The sequence below is a fragment of the Cucumis sativus genome, chromosome 7 (genome assembly GCF_000004075.3).
Source record: "Cucumis sativus cultivar 9930 chromosome 7, Cucumber_9930_V3, whole genome shotgun sequence".
Lineage (NCBI taxonomy): Eukaryota > Viridiplantae > Streptophyta > Magnoliopsida > Cucurbitales > Cucurbitaceae > Cucumis > Cucumis sativus.
In genome coordinates, this window is record NC_026661.2 from 10,135,050 (window position 1) to 10,150,649 (window position 15,600).

Genomic DNA, 15,600 nt, shown 5'->3' on the forward strand with positions numbered 1-15,600 from the left:
CCTCATGCTCATCACATAATCAACAGTACTGCTTTTTTATTATTAAGAAAAACATTTATAACAAAATATTATAAAGAAAATCTAAAACAAAAAAAAAATATATTCTAAAACATAAAATATTATTCAAATTTATTATTTTATTATATTATTATATTATTATATTACCCTTTAATAATTTCTTTTTATTTTCTCCTTCCTCTTCCTTTTCCCTTTCCAATTGAAGAGGAAATTTGAATTATTAAAAGGTAAATATTTGTATGGCAACAACATAGTTTAATACCATAATTTTGATTTTAGAAAAGTATTTGAATAAGAATAGAGTTGGTCAAAATTAAAAATAAAAATAAAAAATTACCATCAATCAACACAAAATGCTTAAAATAAAAAATACATCCAAACTCAAAGTATATATATATAAAATATGTGAACCTAACCCCCACGGAAATGAAGCAAAAACGACGTCCGCATTATTTAGATGAAAGAAGAAAAAAAATAGTATAGTCCTATTAGTTTGAGAAGGTTTTTCTAAGTGAAATAAATTAAAGCAAAAGTCGTACTTTCATAATTTAATAGAATAGTTTCCCTATATAAACTATACTCTATTTCAATTATATTATTTAATCATTACTATACACTCAATAATTAGGCTCACAAAAACTCCTTAACTTATAAATATAATATAGTATACCATTCAACATTTGACACACACTAAATGATGTGTATTATTTTGTTTCATGAGTACCACAAAATTGATTAAAAAGGTAACGTTAACAACTATCTCCCTATAATTCTTTCATTTTTCATGAGAATAAAATAACAATCATTTTTTATAAAATTAAAAAGTCAAGATTTATTTGTCACACGATAAATTTTAATTGGACTGTGTAAAGATAGATAAATGTTTAATAAAAATTATTTATAACATAGAGCAATAATAAAGATTTTTTTTGGGTAAGAATAGCCCAATTCTTATATCCAAAAATATTGTTTGATTAAAAACAGGGGTCAACTAACAACATTTCAAACTTTGAATCAAACAATTTTTGGATGGTGAAATTTGAGACATTTATAAAATAAAATTAAAAAGAAAAAAAATCTCTTACCACTATGATATGAAATGAAATGAGTAAACAAAAAAAGAAAGAAATGTAATAAGAGTTAAGATTTTATTTTATAAAAAAATTGATATAGAGAATAAAATGGGAGAGTTTTGGTCAGTTGTCTTTATTAAAGGGTTTAATTTCTTCTTCTTCATGGAAGCCATAAACACTCCATTAACGTTACAATTCCAAGTTTTTCTTTCTTTTTTTAAAAAATAAATTTTAATTTAATTTGAATAGATTCTCTCTTTCTCTCTCTACAAATTTTTCCCACGTCGAAATAAAATCAACTGCTTCTTCAAAAAATCCTCACATCCCTGAACCTCCTTCATCATCTCTCTTCTCTGCTCTCCTACTCATGAATTTCTTCAACTTCAACTCCAACTTTCTTTACCGCTAACAATTTTCATCACTATACTAAACCGAATTCCCTGAATCCACATTACTTTTTTTTTTTTTTTTTTCTCTTCTTCTCCTTGATTCTTTGATTAGGTCCTGAACTCAACAACCATTTCGATCATCTGTTTCTCGAAAAGAGGAATTCGAGATTTCTTGGGGTTAAGAAGAATAGATTCATCCCACAATGCCGCAGGATCAATTAAGCTTTATGAATTCCAAACTAATATCTCCCAACAAGAATGTGAGAGGATTGAAAGGCCTGTTTTCCATTTGTAATAATGATCAGCCTTCTTCTGAGGAAGTTATTAATGACCACGAATTGGCTCAACGCAAAGCCGAAGAAGCTGGTATCGATTTTTAATTCATTGCACTGATTTTTTTTTTTTTTTATTTCAGCTCTTTCGATTATCCATTTTTCTTTGTTCAAAATTTTCAAATTATTTGATTAGATCACTCTTCATTCAGTGTTTCTTTCTTACAATTTGTTCTATCAGCTTGTTTCTTTTACTTTTTCCTTTCCACCCCCCCCCCCCCCCCCCCCCCCCCCTCCTCTCAATTTGAAAGTCACACCAAACAGTTCCAAAGAAAGTAAAACTACCAGAATTCAAAATTTAAAAATCTGCATTACTTTCTTTCTTTCTTCTTTATTTTCTTTTTACCCCGAACCTAAATTACTATTAATAGAGTGAGTGGGGGAAGATGAACAGAAAAATAAAGAAAAAAGAGAGAGAGAGAGAGATTAAAGTTGTGGGAGTAATGTTTACAAATGAAACCCTGAATTTAGGTTCAAGTAATGTTGGGTCCATCTTCTAAAGACATAGGTCCATTTTCAGCCGAAAGAAGATGTTTTATTTTCTTTTCTTTTTTTTCCCTCCTCTTTTGATCTTTTTGAATTCAACAATTATGGTTAAAAACGCCTTTAATCCCTAGAATTACATCAAGTCATGATTTCATTCTTCAACTTTCTGAAATTTAATGTTGGTAATAATTAAAGAGACTTTCTTATCGACACCAAAAAACTTGTTTTTGAAATTAATTACAAAATACAGTAAAAAAAATTAAATGGACTCTCGAAAATTTGATAGATTGCTAATCTTTTTTTTCAAGTAATTAAATCCTGTAACATATACAAAAACTATATAGTTTATAAACATATTTGGTTATTTATTAATTTATCAATTTAGACTATAATTTAAATTTAAATTAAGTTGTTAAAGTTAGGGATTAAATTGTTAGTACCATACAAAAAGCGTTTTCTTTTAGCAAACAATTATAGTAGGTGAAAGGATTGGGGAGATATATCATTGAGCCATTGCCTTTAGGATTGGTTTATGGAGTGGGAATAATTATATTGATAGAGATAGAACTTGTAGGGTCTTCACTCCATTGGCATTAACCATTACCTGCACGCCGTCAGATTACTCAATTATGTTCAAGTTTCTTCTGTGGTTGAATTTAGCTTTAAAAGAATTGTCCTTAGGAATGGGAGGAAAGCTAGATTGAAAATTGTAATTGCAGGAACAATAAAGAATCAAGAAAAAACAGAGGACCATTGACCTATTCTTCCCCTGCTTTTAATTTTACTCATGGATTTCTTATTTAATTGTTAATTTTAATTTCATGAAGTTATACAATCTTATGCTTCATGTATTGCACTCAGTTTGGATTAGTTTTGTAACTTGTAAGTTGCAGCACATTTCGGTTTGGTGAGATGGTGTAACTCAGGAGCAATGTTATATAATGCAACTAGGCTTTTTTATTTTATAAGTCTCTGTCCAGTTCATTAAATTAAAATGTTAGAACTAAGGTATTTTCGACAAAAAATGCATTTTCATATCAGTCTTTTTTTTTCCTTTTTATTTTTAAGATTGAGATGAAATTAGAACTCTTCAAAGGTTAGGAATAAAATTTGGAAAATGATACCATTATGTGGATGGAATTGTATATCTGAGGTTTCAATTATTTAAATTACATTTCAAAATGTGAAATCTGAAAGGGTTTTATTCTAACATAATATCTAAAAGAAGCTGAAAATGAAGATAGGAACGCAGGAAACTGAGTCCATAACAACTGGAGAGGGATGATTATTTGATTAATTCATGACTTGATGTGGGGGAAATATTCAAAAGAGTTTGCAATATGTTATCTGTTTAACAATTATGTGCTTTAAGTCACAATTATTGTTAGTTTTTAAAATCAGGCTTGTGAACAGTCACAATCCTGGAAACAGTTAAATTGTTAATTGGAGCAATTAACAAAACAGAGGAAAATGATTAGGAAGAGAACACAATTTTAAAAAATAAAAATCTGGGTAATTAACAAAACAGAGGAAAATGATTAGCAAGAAAACAGAATTGTAAAAGAAAAAAAAAGTGAAGTAAGTTGTGGTATGAGATTAGTCGAATTTCGTCCAAATTGATCTGGATGGTCGTGGCTATCAGGAAAAATAAAGTATCAAACATACCATTTTCGGTTGTTTAATTTTATAATGGACAATCTATGACTAATTTAGTCTTATTGCTATTTGTAAATGTGATGTTTTTCAGCATCAAGGAGAAATCAAGCAGCAGAATGGCTACGCCAAATGGATCATGGAGCATCAGGAGTACTATCGAAGGAGTCCTCCGAAGAAGAATTCTGTCTTGCACTTCGCAATGGCCTTATCCTCTGCAACGTGCTCAACAAAGTCAATCCTGGTGCTGTTCTCAAAGTAATAATACGCTTTCTAATGTTATTGACTTCATTCTTCTCTGTGTATATTCTGACTAGAAACAACTAAAGTGGGGGTGAAAAATGTGCTTATTTTTTACATTAGGTGGTGGAGAGTCCAGTTGTAACAGTTCAGTCAACAGAAGGAGCTGCACAATCTGCAATACAGTATTTTGAGAACATGAGGAACTTCTTGGAGGCAGTTAAAGACATGAAGCTCTTGACATTTGAAGCTTCTGACTTGGAAAAGGTTCTCATCTTCTCTTGGTCTATCACCTTAATTAACTTCTGCTTACTAGTTTTTATCTCGGTCCAAATCACCGTATCTTCATAAAATTCATTCTACTTGAGTCGGTTGAAAAGTTTTACTCAAAATGCTCATGTTTTGGTTTGAATTTGATGCATGCAGGGAGGTACTTCAGGAAAAGTTGTAGAGTGTATTCTCTGCTTGAAAGGATATTACGAGTGGAAGCAGGCTGGTGGGATTGGGGTTTGGAGATATGGAGGAACTGTACGAATCACATCGCTCGCCAGAAGTTCACCATGCATAACTGAAAGTGAGAGTGCAGACGAATCAGTAGACGAATCAGTAGACGAATCAGTAGACGAATCGGATTCATCTCAGTTTGAGCAGCTACTAGACTTCCTCCATCTTTCCAATGAAGTTTCAGTTGAAGAATTCAGAACTTGCAGTGCTCTTGCTTTTCTTTTTGATCGTTTTGGACTTAAACTTCTACAAGCATACCTCCGAAAGAGTGATGGGATTGAAGATTTGCCTTTAAATGCAATGGTAGGTAAGGCTCTTTTCGTGCTGTACATTTTTTTGCTTCAAAATATCTACTTAAAAGCTTAGACGACTGGAACTAACTCTAAATCTCACATTACGTCTTATAAAATATCGTAGGTAATTGATACATTACTTAACAAGATTGTTAAGGATTTCTCTGCACTGCTTGTGTCCCAAGGAACTCAGGTAATTGATGCAAACATTCAAAAAAATGCACGGTAGTTTGAAGTGTTCTTAAATTTTATCTATTTGTTTATACAGCTTGGACTATCTCTGAAGAAAATATTGAAAAGTGATTTGAGGTCACTGTCAAAGTCTGAATTCATTCAAGCAATTTCCCGATACATCAACCAAAGAGCTAATATGGCATCAAGCGACTTCTCCAAGTTCTGTGTTTGTGGAGGAAAAAGTGAGGTTATTCAAAGGGTTCCTGCCGACCATGATGATCAGATTCAGGTTTTCATTGCAAGAGCTTACTGTATATGCGTTATTTCTAGTTCTAAAGCTATCAATAAAAAGTGTTGCACTCCATTTCGTTTACATTTTCTCAAACATGCAGTATATTCGTTGACAAGCCTACTTCAGTATGTGAAGTCATTTATGATATACTTTGATATTGTTGATCTTCAGGGGCTAAAGTCAGAATTTGAAGAAACCAAACTTGAAGTTAAAAATATACAATCTCAATGGAATGAAGAAGTCGAAAGGCTACGTGAGAACTTCAACCTCTTTGATTTTTCTTTCTCCCATACAGTTGCATTTTTTGAAATAGGTATGATCTCAATAATCTTACAGTCCATTTATTTTCCCAGAACATCATCTCAAAGGCCTTGAAATGGCTTCCTCTTCTTACCACAAGGTATTGGAAGAGAATCGTATACTTTACAATCAAGTTCAAGACCTTAAAGGTAATAATAATTTGCTTCTCTCATTTTGCAACTACAAAATATGAATACAGTAGTTTGGCTATTGTATCTAAATTCGACTCGTTTCAAACACTTCGATACTTGTTGAACATGTCACGTACACCTATTGGACATTTGCACTGGAGCCAGGCCGGCACTTATTAGACACATGTTAAATAGTTGGGAAATATACTGAAACCAGGTCTGATATTTGCAAACATTTATGGATTTAGAAAATGTATATTGCTAGAAACATGTTAATGCTGTGTGGATGGACATTGTTAACAAAATGATGTCTTGCCCATGTCCATGTTTCTATGATGAGGAGAATAATTGAATTAAATGTCATTTTGTAATCACAGGAACAATAAGGGTGTACTGTAGAGTGAGGCCTTTCTTACCGGGACAATCAAATCAGCATTCTACAGTGGACTATATTGGAGAAAATGGGAACATTATGATTGCAAATCCTCTAAAGCAAGGAAAAGAAGCAAGAAGAGTATTTTCCTTCAATAAAGTTTATGGAACTAATGTCACGCAAGGTATATTGATAACTAAGTTGACCATTTTCAACGTGTGGACTTGAAATCAAATACAAATAGCTGATTATAATATACACTTGATCTGCAATCAGATGTCACTCACGATAAGTTTCTACAAAATTTTGCAGAAAAAATATATATAGACACCCAACCATTGATCAGATCTGTTCTTGATGGTTTTAATGTTTGCATCTTCGCATATGGACAAACTGGCTCGGGAAAGACGTATACAATGGTATGCATCAAGTTCATCATTATCAGAACAGAAGGGAATTTGATAATGTTTTTGTGATATAAAACATATAAACCAGTTCTTATTTTCTTGCAGAGTGGCCCAGATTTGATGACTGAGGACACATGGGGGGTTAATTATCGAGCTCTCAATGACTTATTCCAGATATCAAATGCAAGGTTGGATGTGATGAAGTATGAAGTTGGAGTTCAAATGATTGAAATATACAATGAACAAGTGAGAGATTTGTTGGTCAGTGATGGCTCAAACAGAAGATATCCTTTTAAACAACAAAGTGAGAGAGTACAACTTTTTGCATATGACAAAAAAATTTCTTCTTTTGTTAAGTATTTCTACGACTAGATTGGTTTTCTTAACCACTTGAACGTTAGATATTAGAAATAACTCCCAACTTAGTGGCCTCAATGTGCCTGATGCAAGTTGGGTTCCTGTGACATGTACTCAAGATGTTCTTAGTTTGATGAGAATTGGTCAGAAGAATCGAGCTATTGGTGCTACAGCTTTAAATGAAAGAAGTAGTCGCTCACACAGGTATAGGTCTTTCTCTTTCTCATCTCAATGGTACAAAACTGGACTCTCTAAATAAACGTATCTTGTTGTAGTGTTTTAACAATCCATGTCCTTGGAAGAGATTTGGTCTCCGGATCCATCCTTAGGGGATGTCTTCATCTAGTAGATCTGGCTGGGAGTGAAAGAGTGGACAAATCTGAAGCTGTTGGCGACAGACTGAAGGAAGCACAGCATATAAACAAATCCCTTTCTGCACTTGGAGATGTGATTTCTGCCCTTGCACAAAAGAGTGCACATATCCCTTACAGGAATAGCAAACTCACTCAACTCCTACAAGATTCTTTAGGTAACCACCTTTTCAGCATTCTGTTGGTTGATACTCTTTCTTGGATTTTTGTTTTAAATTAGTCAAAATTGAATAGCTGCTGGTGATGGTGATTCACCATTCTGTTGGTTGATATACTCTTTCTTGGCTTTTCGTTTTAAATGTAGTCGAAATTGAATGACTGCTGGTGAGGTCAAATGGAATTGATTAGAAGGAAGCTATAACACGTTTTTACATTTTCCTTAACGAACAGGTGGACAAGCTAAGACATTGATGTTTGTACATATAAACCCCGAAGTTGACGCACTTGGAGAGACAATTAGCACGCTTAAGTTTGCAGAGAGAGTTGCCTCTATAGAATTAGGTGCAGCCCGCTGTAATAAAGAAAATGGTCAAATTCGAGAACTTAAAGATGAGGTTAGTTCTGACCATTCTATTACTTCTTTCCCCTTCCATGTAAGTCAGTTCTAAACTTTGTGCTACATATTCTTGTTTAGATATCAAATCTTAAATCGACATTGGAGAGGAAGGATGCAGAGCTTGAACAACTAAAAAGTGGCAGTGCTCGTGCCTTCGTAGAAATTCAAAAGCCAAGAGCTGCATCTCCCTTACGTGTTTTAAGACATGGTACCAGTGGAGGTGCTAAGCCTGAAAATTGTCAACCGCCTTTGAATGATGCTAAAACTTTTGAGGTAATCAGACCTTGTTTTTACTGCCTTGTACTTTGAATGTTGTGTGCTGAGAAAAAAATGTTCAATTTTAAATTTGGTCGAATTTGACGTAGTATTTATTTGGAGCCGAAGATTTGATGTAAAAGGCAGTCAAACCTCATACATTTTCAAGAAACAAATGTCTTGAAACTAGAGACGAAAAACAAACACAATTTTACGTGAAAGGTCCTAGTACAGGGAAGAAAACCACGGTGCTGATAATTTTATTATTGTCTAATACTCATAGAGGTACAAAGGAGAAGTATTTACAGGCAATGAGTCTATTTAAAAGAATAAAAAATAGGGCAAAGTAAATTACGTAACTCCCCTTGGGCTTTCAACATGACCTAAGCTCAATATTTCTAATACTCCCCCTCATTTTAAATGCAGCATCACCCCATTTTGTTGGGGATATAAGCACAAGAACTTTGGTGAACAATTCCTTTAGAGGATAAGAGCTCGTTAAGTAAGAGGGTGGTTTTGAAACTCACGATCATTATCACTCCACTTTCTTTAGAGGATAAGAGCTCGTTAAGTAAGAGGGTGGTTTTGAAACTCACGATCATTATCACTTCACAAGATTGCAATTTTTGTATTGAATTGTGTTTCTACGGCGTGATAGAAGTCTTGAAATGTGGAGGTGACTTTGAATTTGTTGGAGACTAGGAAAAACCAAGTAAGACGAGTATGGTCATCAATAAAGATCACATACCATCGTTTCCCAGAGGAGGTAGTGGCATTGGATAGTCTCCAAAGATCAACATGGACAAGAGTAAAGGGTTGAGTTGGCTTATATGCATCGTTTTCCAAGTAAGACAAGGCAAGGGAAAAGATACTCAGTGTTGTTTAGCCCATGTGCACACATCATAAAATAAAGAAGAAACATCAACATTAGAAAAAAGGTGAGGAAATAAGTATTTCATATACTTAAAGTTGGGTGGCCTAAATGGAAGTAGTAAAGTAGGAAGATAAAAGACTAGTTCTAGAAATGTTACTTCGTAGTTTGTTAAAATAAGAAATTGCAAAATCTAGAAATGTTACTTTAGGAGGCATTATCATCAAGCAAGTAAAGTCCCCTATTATGCCAAGCAGTGCCAATCATCCTTCCCGAGGTCAAGTCTTGAAAAGAAACAGAATCAGGTAAGAATGTTTCTTTGTAGTTTAATTCACGAGTAATCTTGCTTATTGACATAAGATTATATGAAATTTGTGGCACATGCAACACATTATGTAATGATAAACCGTCAAAAGGAGAAACTTTCCCTTTCTCGGCAATGAGAGGCAAGGAACCATCTGCAATTCTTATCTTCTCATTCCTAGAACACGAAATGTAGGACACAAAGTGTTCAGAGTCCAAGATCCAGGGATTCTTACCGACCTGTGTTTTGATTTTTGGTGGAAGATCGTCTCTTAACTTCTGGGGGACCAACCATGCAATTTCCAACATTGCTCCTTGGTATGCCACTATTTCTTGCAATGTTCACAAACGGGGATCGGTTTTCCACTATTCTTTTCAATATTCTGAAGGCAATAGAATTAATGGCGAGAGTTGGCAAAATACTCATGACACATGTACGATCCTCCTTAAGATAGACTTCAGAACAAACTTCCATTAGAGAGGGAACAAGTCTCTGGCCCAATATACGCCCTCGTTCAACATCGAACTTAGACTGGAGACCAGCAAGAAAGTCTTAGATCCTGTCACTTTCCTCAATCCTTGAGTGTTGTATACCATCACTAAAACAATCCCAGACAATTTCTCTGCCCATATCCATTTCCTACCAGATAAGAGAGTTTGTTTAAAATAAGACATCATATCCATCGTCCTTTGTTTGTATTAGTGGACTAGAGTATAAAGCCGAAAGGCATTCGGACGAGTCGTGGCTTGCCAATATGGAAAGAGAATCCTCCTCTTTCTAGTATCATTCCTGTGGGTCTCCTGGCAAGGGACGAGGTATCTCTCCTGTTAAAAACCCAAACTTGTCGTGCCCCTCCAAGAATCATTCTAATATAATGTGACCATGAAAAATAGTTTTGACCATTTAGTTTCTCCCTTGGAAAATACCGTGGAGACTGTGCCCCACTATAAAACACATAAGAAGAGGACAAAGGATTCTCATAATACATCGCTGAGTCAAGTGGGTGGTGGAAGGGACCCCTAGTGTAGCTTTAAGTGCTGCAATCTGATGTTGAAGCATGTCCAATTGATGTTGAGCAACACTGGGAAACAAACCTTGTGCATGTGGTTGTGACTACACGGAGGATTCCAACCTTGGGGCAGACTCTGGGATTTGCGGCTAAACCAAAAGTTGGTAGCTGGACAAGACCTAACGACGATGTGTGTGGTAGTGCATGGACTGACTAAGCAATACCAAAAGCAAGTCCGTATAAAGAGTGCATCTGTAAGGGTAGCGCTGCATGAGGGTTTGGATGAACTGAAGTTGACAGTGTGTTTGATGGAGGAATCAAAGTTGGCAGTGTGTGGTGACTTTGTGTGGCTGGCGGAATGGAATAGTTGGAGGAGTGAGGCTGAATAATGCTGGTTAGTGAGTTCTGTAGCTGTCTGAACCATTCTCCATGTCGCTAATCCGGGATTCAACAGCGGCGGCGACGATGGCACTAATGTTGCAGCTGTCTCTTCTGCTTGAGTTCCACCATGTGTAAGAGATTGTCCATAGTTTCTTCAATATCATGCTCTAATACCATATTGAAAGTAGAGACGAAGAACAAACACAATTTTACGTGGAAACCTAGTACACGGAGAAAAACCATAATACTGATAATTTTATTGTTTTTAATACTCATAAAGGTTCAGAGAGGAAGTATTTAGAGGCAACACAAGCCTAATTAACAGAATAAAAAATAGGGCAAAGTAAATTACGTAACTACCCTTGGACTTTCAATATGACCTAAGCCATTATTTCTAACAAAATGTAATAATGGGAGATACAAAGAAACCATATATTCCCAAATGGTGTTAGTGCATTTAAAACGTTTTGAAATTTTTTTAAAAGTTTGTACTCTGGCCTCTGGGTTAGTTCCAAAATCAGTCACACAAAATTACTCTTTTTTTATTAGAAGTGGAAGTTAGGAATAAAAGAATGAGATTGAGGTTAACAATAGGGCCCTTGCAAAAATAGCAAAAAGATAATAGAGTCCATATCACTACATTTTCTAAATTGCAAAAGTAGTAAATTTAAAAGTCGATAACCTTATGATTGTCGTCTGATAGCCCTCCGATAGGTTTATGATTACCGTTTGATAGCCGATATCACTAATTTTGTCATATTTGCTATATGCAAAAAAAAAATGTGTCATGTTTTTTTCTAAATGTTTTTGTCATTTGATTTAGTTTCCCTTCATGATAACACTTCCCTATTTGGGGATATTTATATAGCCTTAGTAAAGAGAAACTACCCAACTGATTAATAACAAAATTATCTTCAACTAACTACTAGAATAACAACTTATTTTATCTAATAATCTGTTTTGACAATATTTTGATGATATCAGGCTAGAAGCTACTCTTCAGGAAAGCAAAGAAGGCCAAGGTTTCCCTCAACATTCACGGAGAAGGATGCAATAAAAATGCCCCTATTAGCTGAAGAGAGATCAACAACGAGTTCAAGCTCTGGAAACCCAAGGTCACCATCTCCACCAATCAGGAGATCAATATCAACAGATAGGGGTGCCTTTATAAGAAGCAAGGTCAAAACAGAGACGAACGAGAACCAACCAATTGCAAAGCCTTCATTCCCGACAAGAGTGCACGTTAATAAGTCAATGGCCTCAGTCCCAGCAATCGATAATCGAGGAAGAGTAAACATCAGTTGTCAAGAGCATGAAAACTTGTCTGATGCATTGGTTGGTATCCAAAAAGTAATGGCTTCAACAAAGAAGAAACAACTGGTTTGCCAAGAAAATAATGAAGATGAACAACAGGTGAAGCAGTCTTTAAATACAATGCATGGTGGTGCAAGGAGAAGCAGAAATGAAGGCAAAAGCAAAGCAAAGCAACAACAGTTACCTGGTGCAGCAGCTAAGATTAATAACCAGAAGCATCCTGAGAATGTGGTAACAACATTTCTTACTGACATTAATGCGGCTGGAAAAATGGAGGATGCAAGAAAGAGTGACTTCTCCGAAATGGAGAACGAGCATTTTCTTGCGGGATTGCCTCATGATGGTGCTTTAAAGGTTAAAAAAACTCGTCAGAACTTCCCAAGAAACTCTCAGAATCTGGAACCACCACCAAGGTATAAAATTATATTGTTCGCTAAAATAAACCATAAGCTTAAGTTTTTTTGGTTTTAGAGATGGTTTAACATGATATGATATTAGGGTAGGAGTTCTTGTGTTTATATATTAATAGTTCAAAGTTAGGCTTCGTTAGTCAAATTAATGTCTGAGCCGACACGTGAAGGCTACCAAAATTACCTCTAAATGATTGAAGGTTAATTTACAAGTTCGATCCAAGAACTAACAAGTATGTGTCTATTTCATCTCAGCTTTAGAAAGTGTCTTAAACTAGTGTACTTTTATTTATGTCTGAATAGGTCCCTAAAATGTATAATAGGTCTCTTCAAACTAAATCCAAATAGGTACATATTCAAAATTAGAACAAATTAATTGACCTAATAAGAGATATATATATATATAATTGAATCTAATGTCTAATGAGACTCTAAACCTTGCATTTTGTGACTAATTATGAAACAGAATGACAGTTTCGGGCGTTGAAAGCTTGCTCACTACCAGTAAAGTTGAGAATGGGAATCGCAATCAAACTGAAGTTAGCGAGAAATCAATGTCTGAATTTAGAAGAAGTAGATCTACACCTCGCGGGAAATTTTTGGTAATACCATGAGATAGGAATATTAACACCGTAAATGAGCAATGAAAATATATTTGTTTGTAGCTATTTTTTCTTTCACTTTGTTATTCTTTGTATATTTATTGTAGTGTTCCAAAATTCTGATTGATATGGGTTGGAGTTCCCTTTTGGATGCTGATGGTTTGTTGGGAATTTGATGGCTTTGAATATTTCCTTTCTTATATTACCACAACAAGAGTGACAAACTCCTTGAGACGGGAAAAGGAAAAATTGAGTGTTTTTTGACTCTCATACAAAGCTTTGGACTTTGCTTCTTCTAAAGAATGTTGAAAGCTGCACATCAAAATAATGGTCTTATTAATTTTACATATTACAACAAAATAATTTTACTTATTCCCAAGTTATGCGAACATGAGGATAAGTCTCATTAGTTAAGAAAATATGCTATTTCATATACTAAACGCGGCCCCCGAGATTCAAATTTTTGCCTTATATTTTGTTGTACTCTCAAAGGAAGAAAAAAAATAAGTTTAGTTTGAAGAAAGTTCAAACTCGAAAGTTCAAACTTGTTTGTTTTGGTCTCTAAATGATAAGATGATTTTGATGTTTAACCTAAGGATTTAAATCAACCAAGAGAAGACTAAAATTAGATTAACTCATAAATTGAAGATCTAGAGGTAACTTTAATCTTATTCTAAACTGAATCAATCCACGTGAACTCAAATTTAGATCGAAAGATCTCCAATTTAATTTCTGATTACAAATGGAAGGGTGAAAGAATTACTCAAATTTAGATCGAAAGATCTCCAATTTAATTCCTAAAAAGTCTAATTTGATTACAAATGGAAGGGTGGAAGAATTTTTATAGTATTGTAGAGATTTTAATCTACATAATGTAAAGTAACAAAAAGTAAAAATTATGCATTAAAAAATTCTCCATCTTTTGACTATGCATAAATAATAATTAAAACTAAAATTGCCTTTAGAGAACTAATATAAGAACTTCGTCAACCACATCACTAAATTTTCAAAATCTATTTTGGATTGAGATTGTATTTTGTTTTTTAAACTTTTAAAATGTTCTAGTAAATTTTTTATATTTCAACTGTACGTAGGATAGAAAATTTGAACCTTTAACTTTTTTTTATCAATAGTTCATGTTTTAGAGTAGTTAAGATGTGTTACCTTCTTTAGTTTGAAAAAGTAGGGCTTTAAGTTTATTTTGTTTTCGAGAAATTAATGACGTAGCTTGAGGATGAGTTCTAACATGTTGGATGATTAAACTAGAATCATTTATCTATTGAAAAATAGAAAATTGGGGAAAAAAATGTATAGAATGATCTTGGAAGCAAGACTTCTTCATGATTGATCTATTTGTGAAAACATGTTTGTTTTTTATTTACCCTTTCCCATGTGAAACACCACTTTTACCTTAATGCTAAATGTTTCCTTCTCTATTTTCTACGTCTTTTTTGCCTCTCCCATTTGGGTTTCTTCATATGTTTCCAAAACATCACATGAACAAAAAAATCTAAGTTTAAATTTGAAAAAGTTATTTGAAAGTATACACATTTTAGTATTTCATTTGATTTATAAGTATAATCGAAAAGAAGACATTGAAAGAAAGAGAGGAAATATTTAGGAGGCATTTGGGGGAAGGGTTAGGTTATGGAAGGATTTAGGTTATGATAAAGCTAGTGTTATGATAAAGCTAGTGTTATGATAAAATGTGTTTGGGGGAAGAGTTATGTTGGTAGTATTATCATAAGATGTGTTTGAAGAAAGTGTTATTTGATAATGTTATGATAAGATGTGTTTGGAAGAAAGATTATTTTGGTAGTGTTTTGAATTATTATTTTTATTTCAAATTCATATTATAAATTCAATACACAGAATGTATATTTTTAATTTACGAAATTGTCCTACTTTTTCTGAAGAAAAAAAATTGACTTACTTTCTCTAACAATAACACCCATATTCTACATTATTCAACTAGTCGTCATGTTTCATTAAATAAACATTTGTCTTTTCTATGTCACGTAACTCGTAAACGTTATAAATTTGTGGAAATAAAAGTTACGAACCAAGATAAACAACGTCAAACATAACTTCATTACGGTGAAAATAAATAAAAGATCTTTTTAAGGACACGTTTGATGGAAGAGAATTACAAATTTAAGAAAAGTACATATATAAAAATAGAAGCATAAAAAAATCATAACGATTCATAAACAAAGAAATACAAAAACAATCACACATCATCTCATAGGATCACCCTACAGTAGTTGATCCTTTTGTCGTCCGACACTTCAAGGAAACCTTTCAGGTTGGCTAAATTGTGCATAAGTATCCAAGTGCAGTGCGCCCTTTCCGACCTACTTAGCTCAAGGATGACATGCAACACTCAAATTAAGTCCTTGCGAGCACTACTTTCATCATATAGTGCTAATTGCGACCACTTTGCAATTAGTCTTATCTGGTCAATTTAACAGTCCATGGCATCCTTAATGACATCAACAATATCCA

The 15,600-nt window shown here is 33.8% G+C and overlaps 1 protein-coding gene across 1 annotated transcript; it reads left to right on the forward strand.

Annotated features, from left to right (window-relative positions):
• The first annotated feature begins 1,346 nt into the window (after positions 1-1,346).
• LOC101221138 (kinesin-like protein KIN-14F) lies at positions 1,347-13,365 on the forward strand. The gene is made up of 17 exons (XM_011660653.2): positions 1,347-1,846; positions 4,046-4,209; positions 4,315-4,458; positions 4,618-4,998; positions 5,113-5,181; positions 5,257-5,451; positions 5,626-5,707; positions 5,808-5,903; positions 6,263-6,442; positions 6,571-6,677; positions 6,771-6,949; positions 7,062-7,226; positions 7,298-7,551; positions 7,784-7,947; positions 8,028-8,222; positions 11,754-12,496; positions 12,960-13,365. The coding sequence occupies exons 1-17, from the start codon at positions 1,684-1,686 to the stop codon at positions 13,105-13,107; spliced, it is 3,429 nt and encodes a 1,142-aa protein (XP_011658955.1). The 5' UTR covers positions 1,347-1,683; the 3' UTR covers positions 13,108-13,365.
• The last annotated feature ends 2,235 nt before the right edge of the window (positions 13,366-15,600 follow it).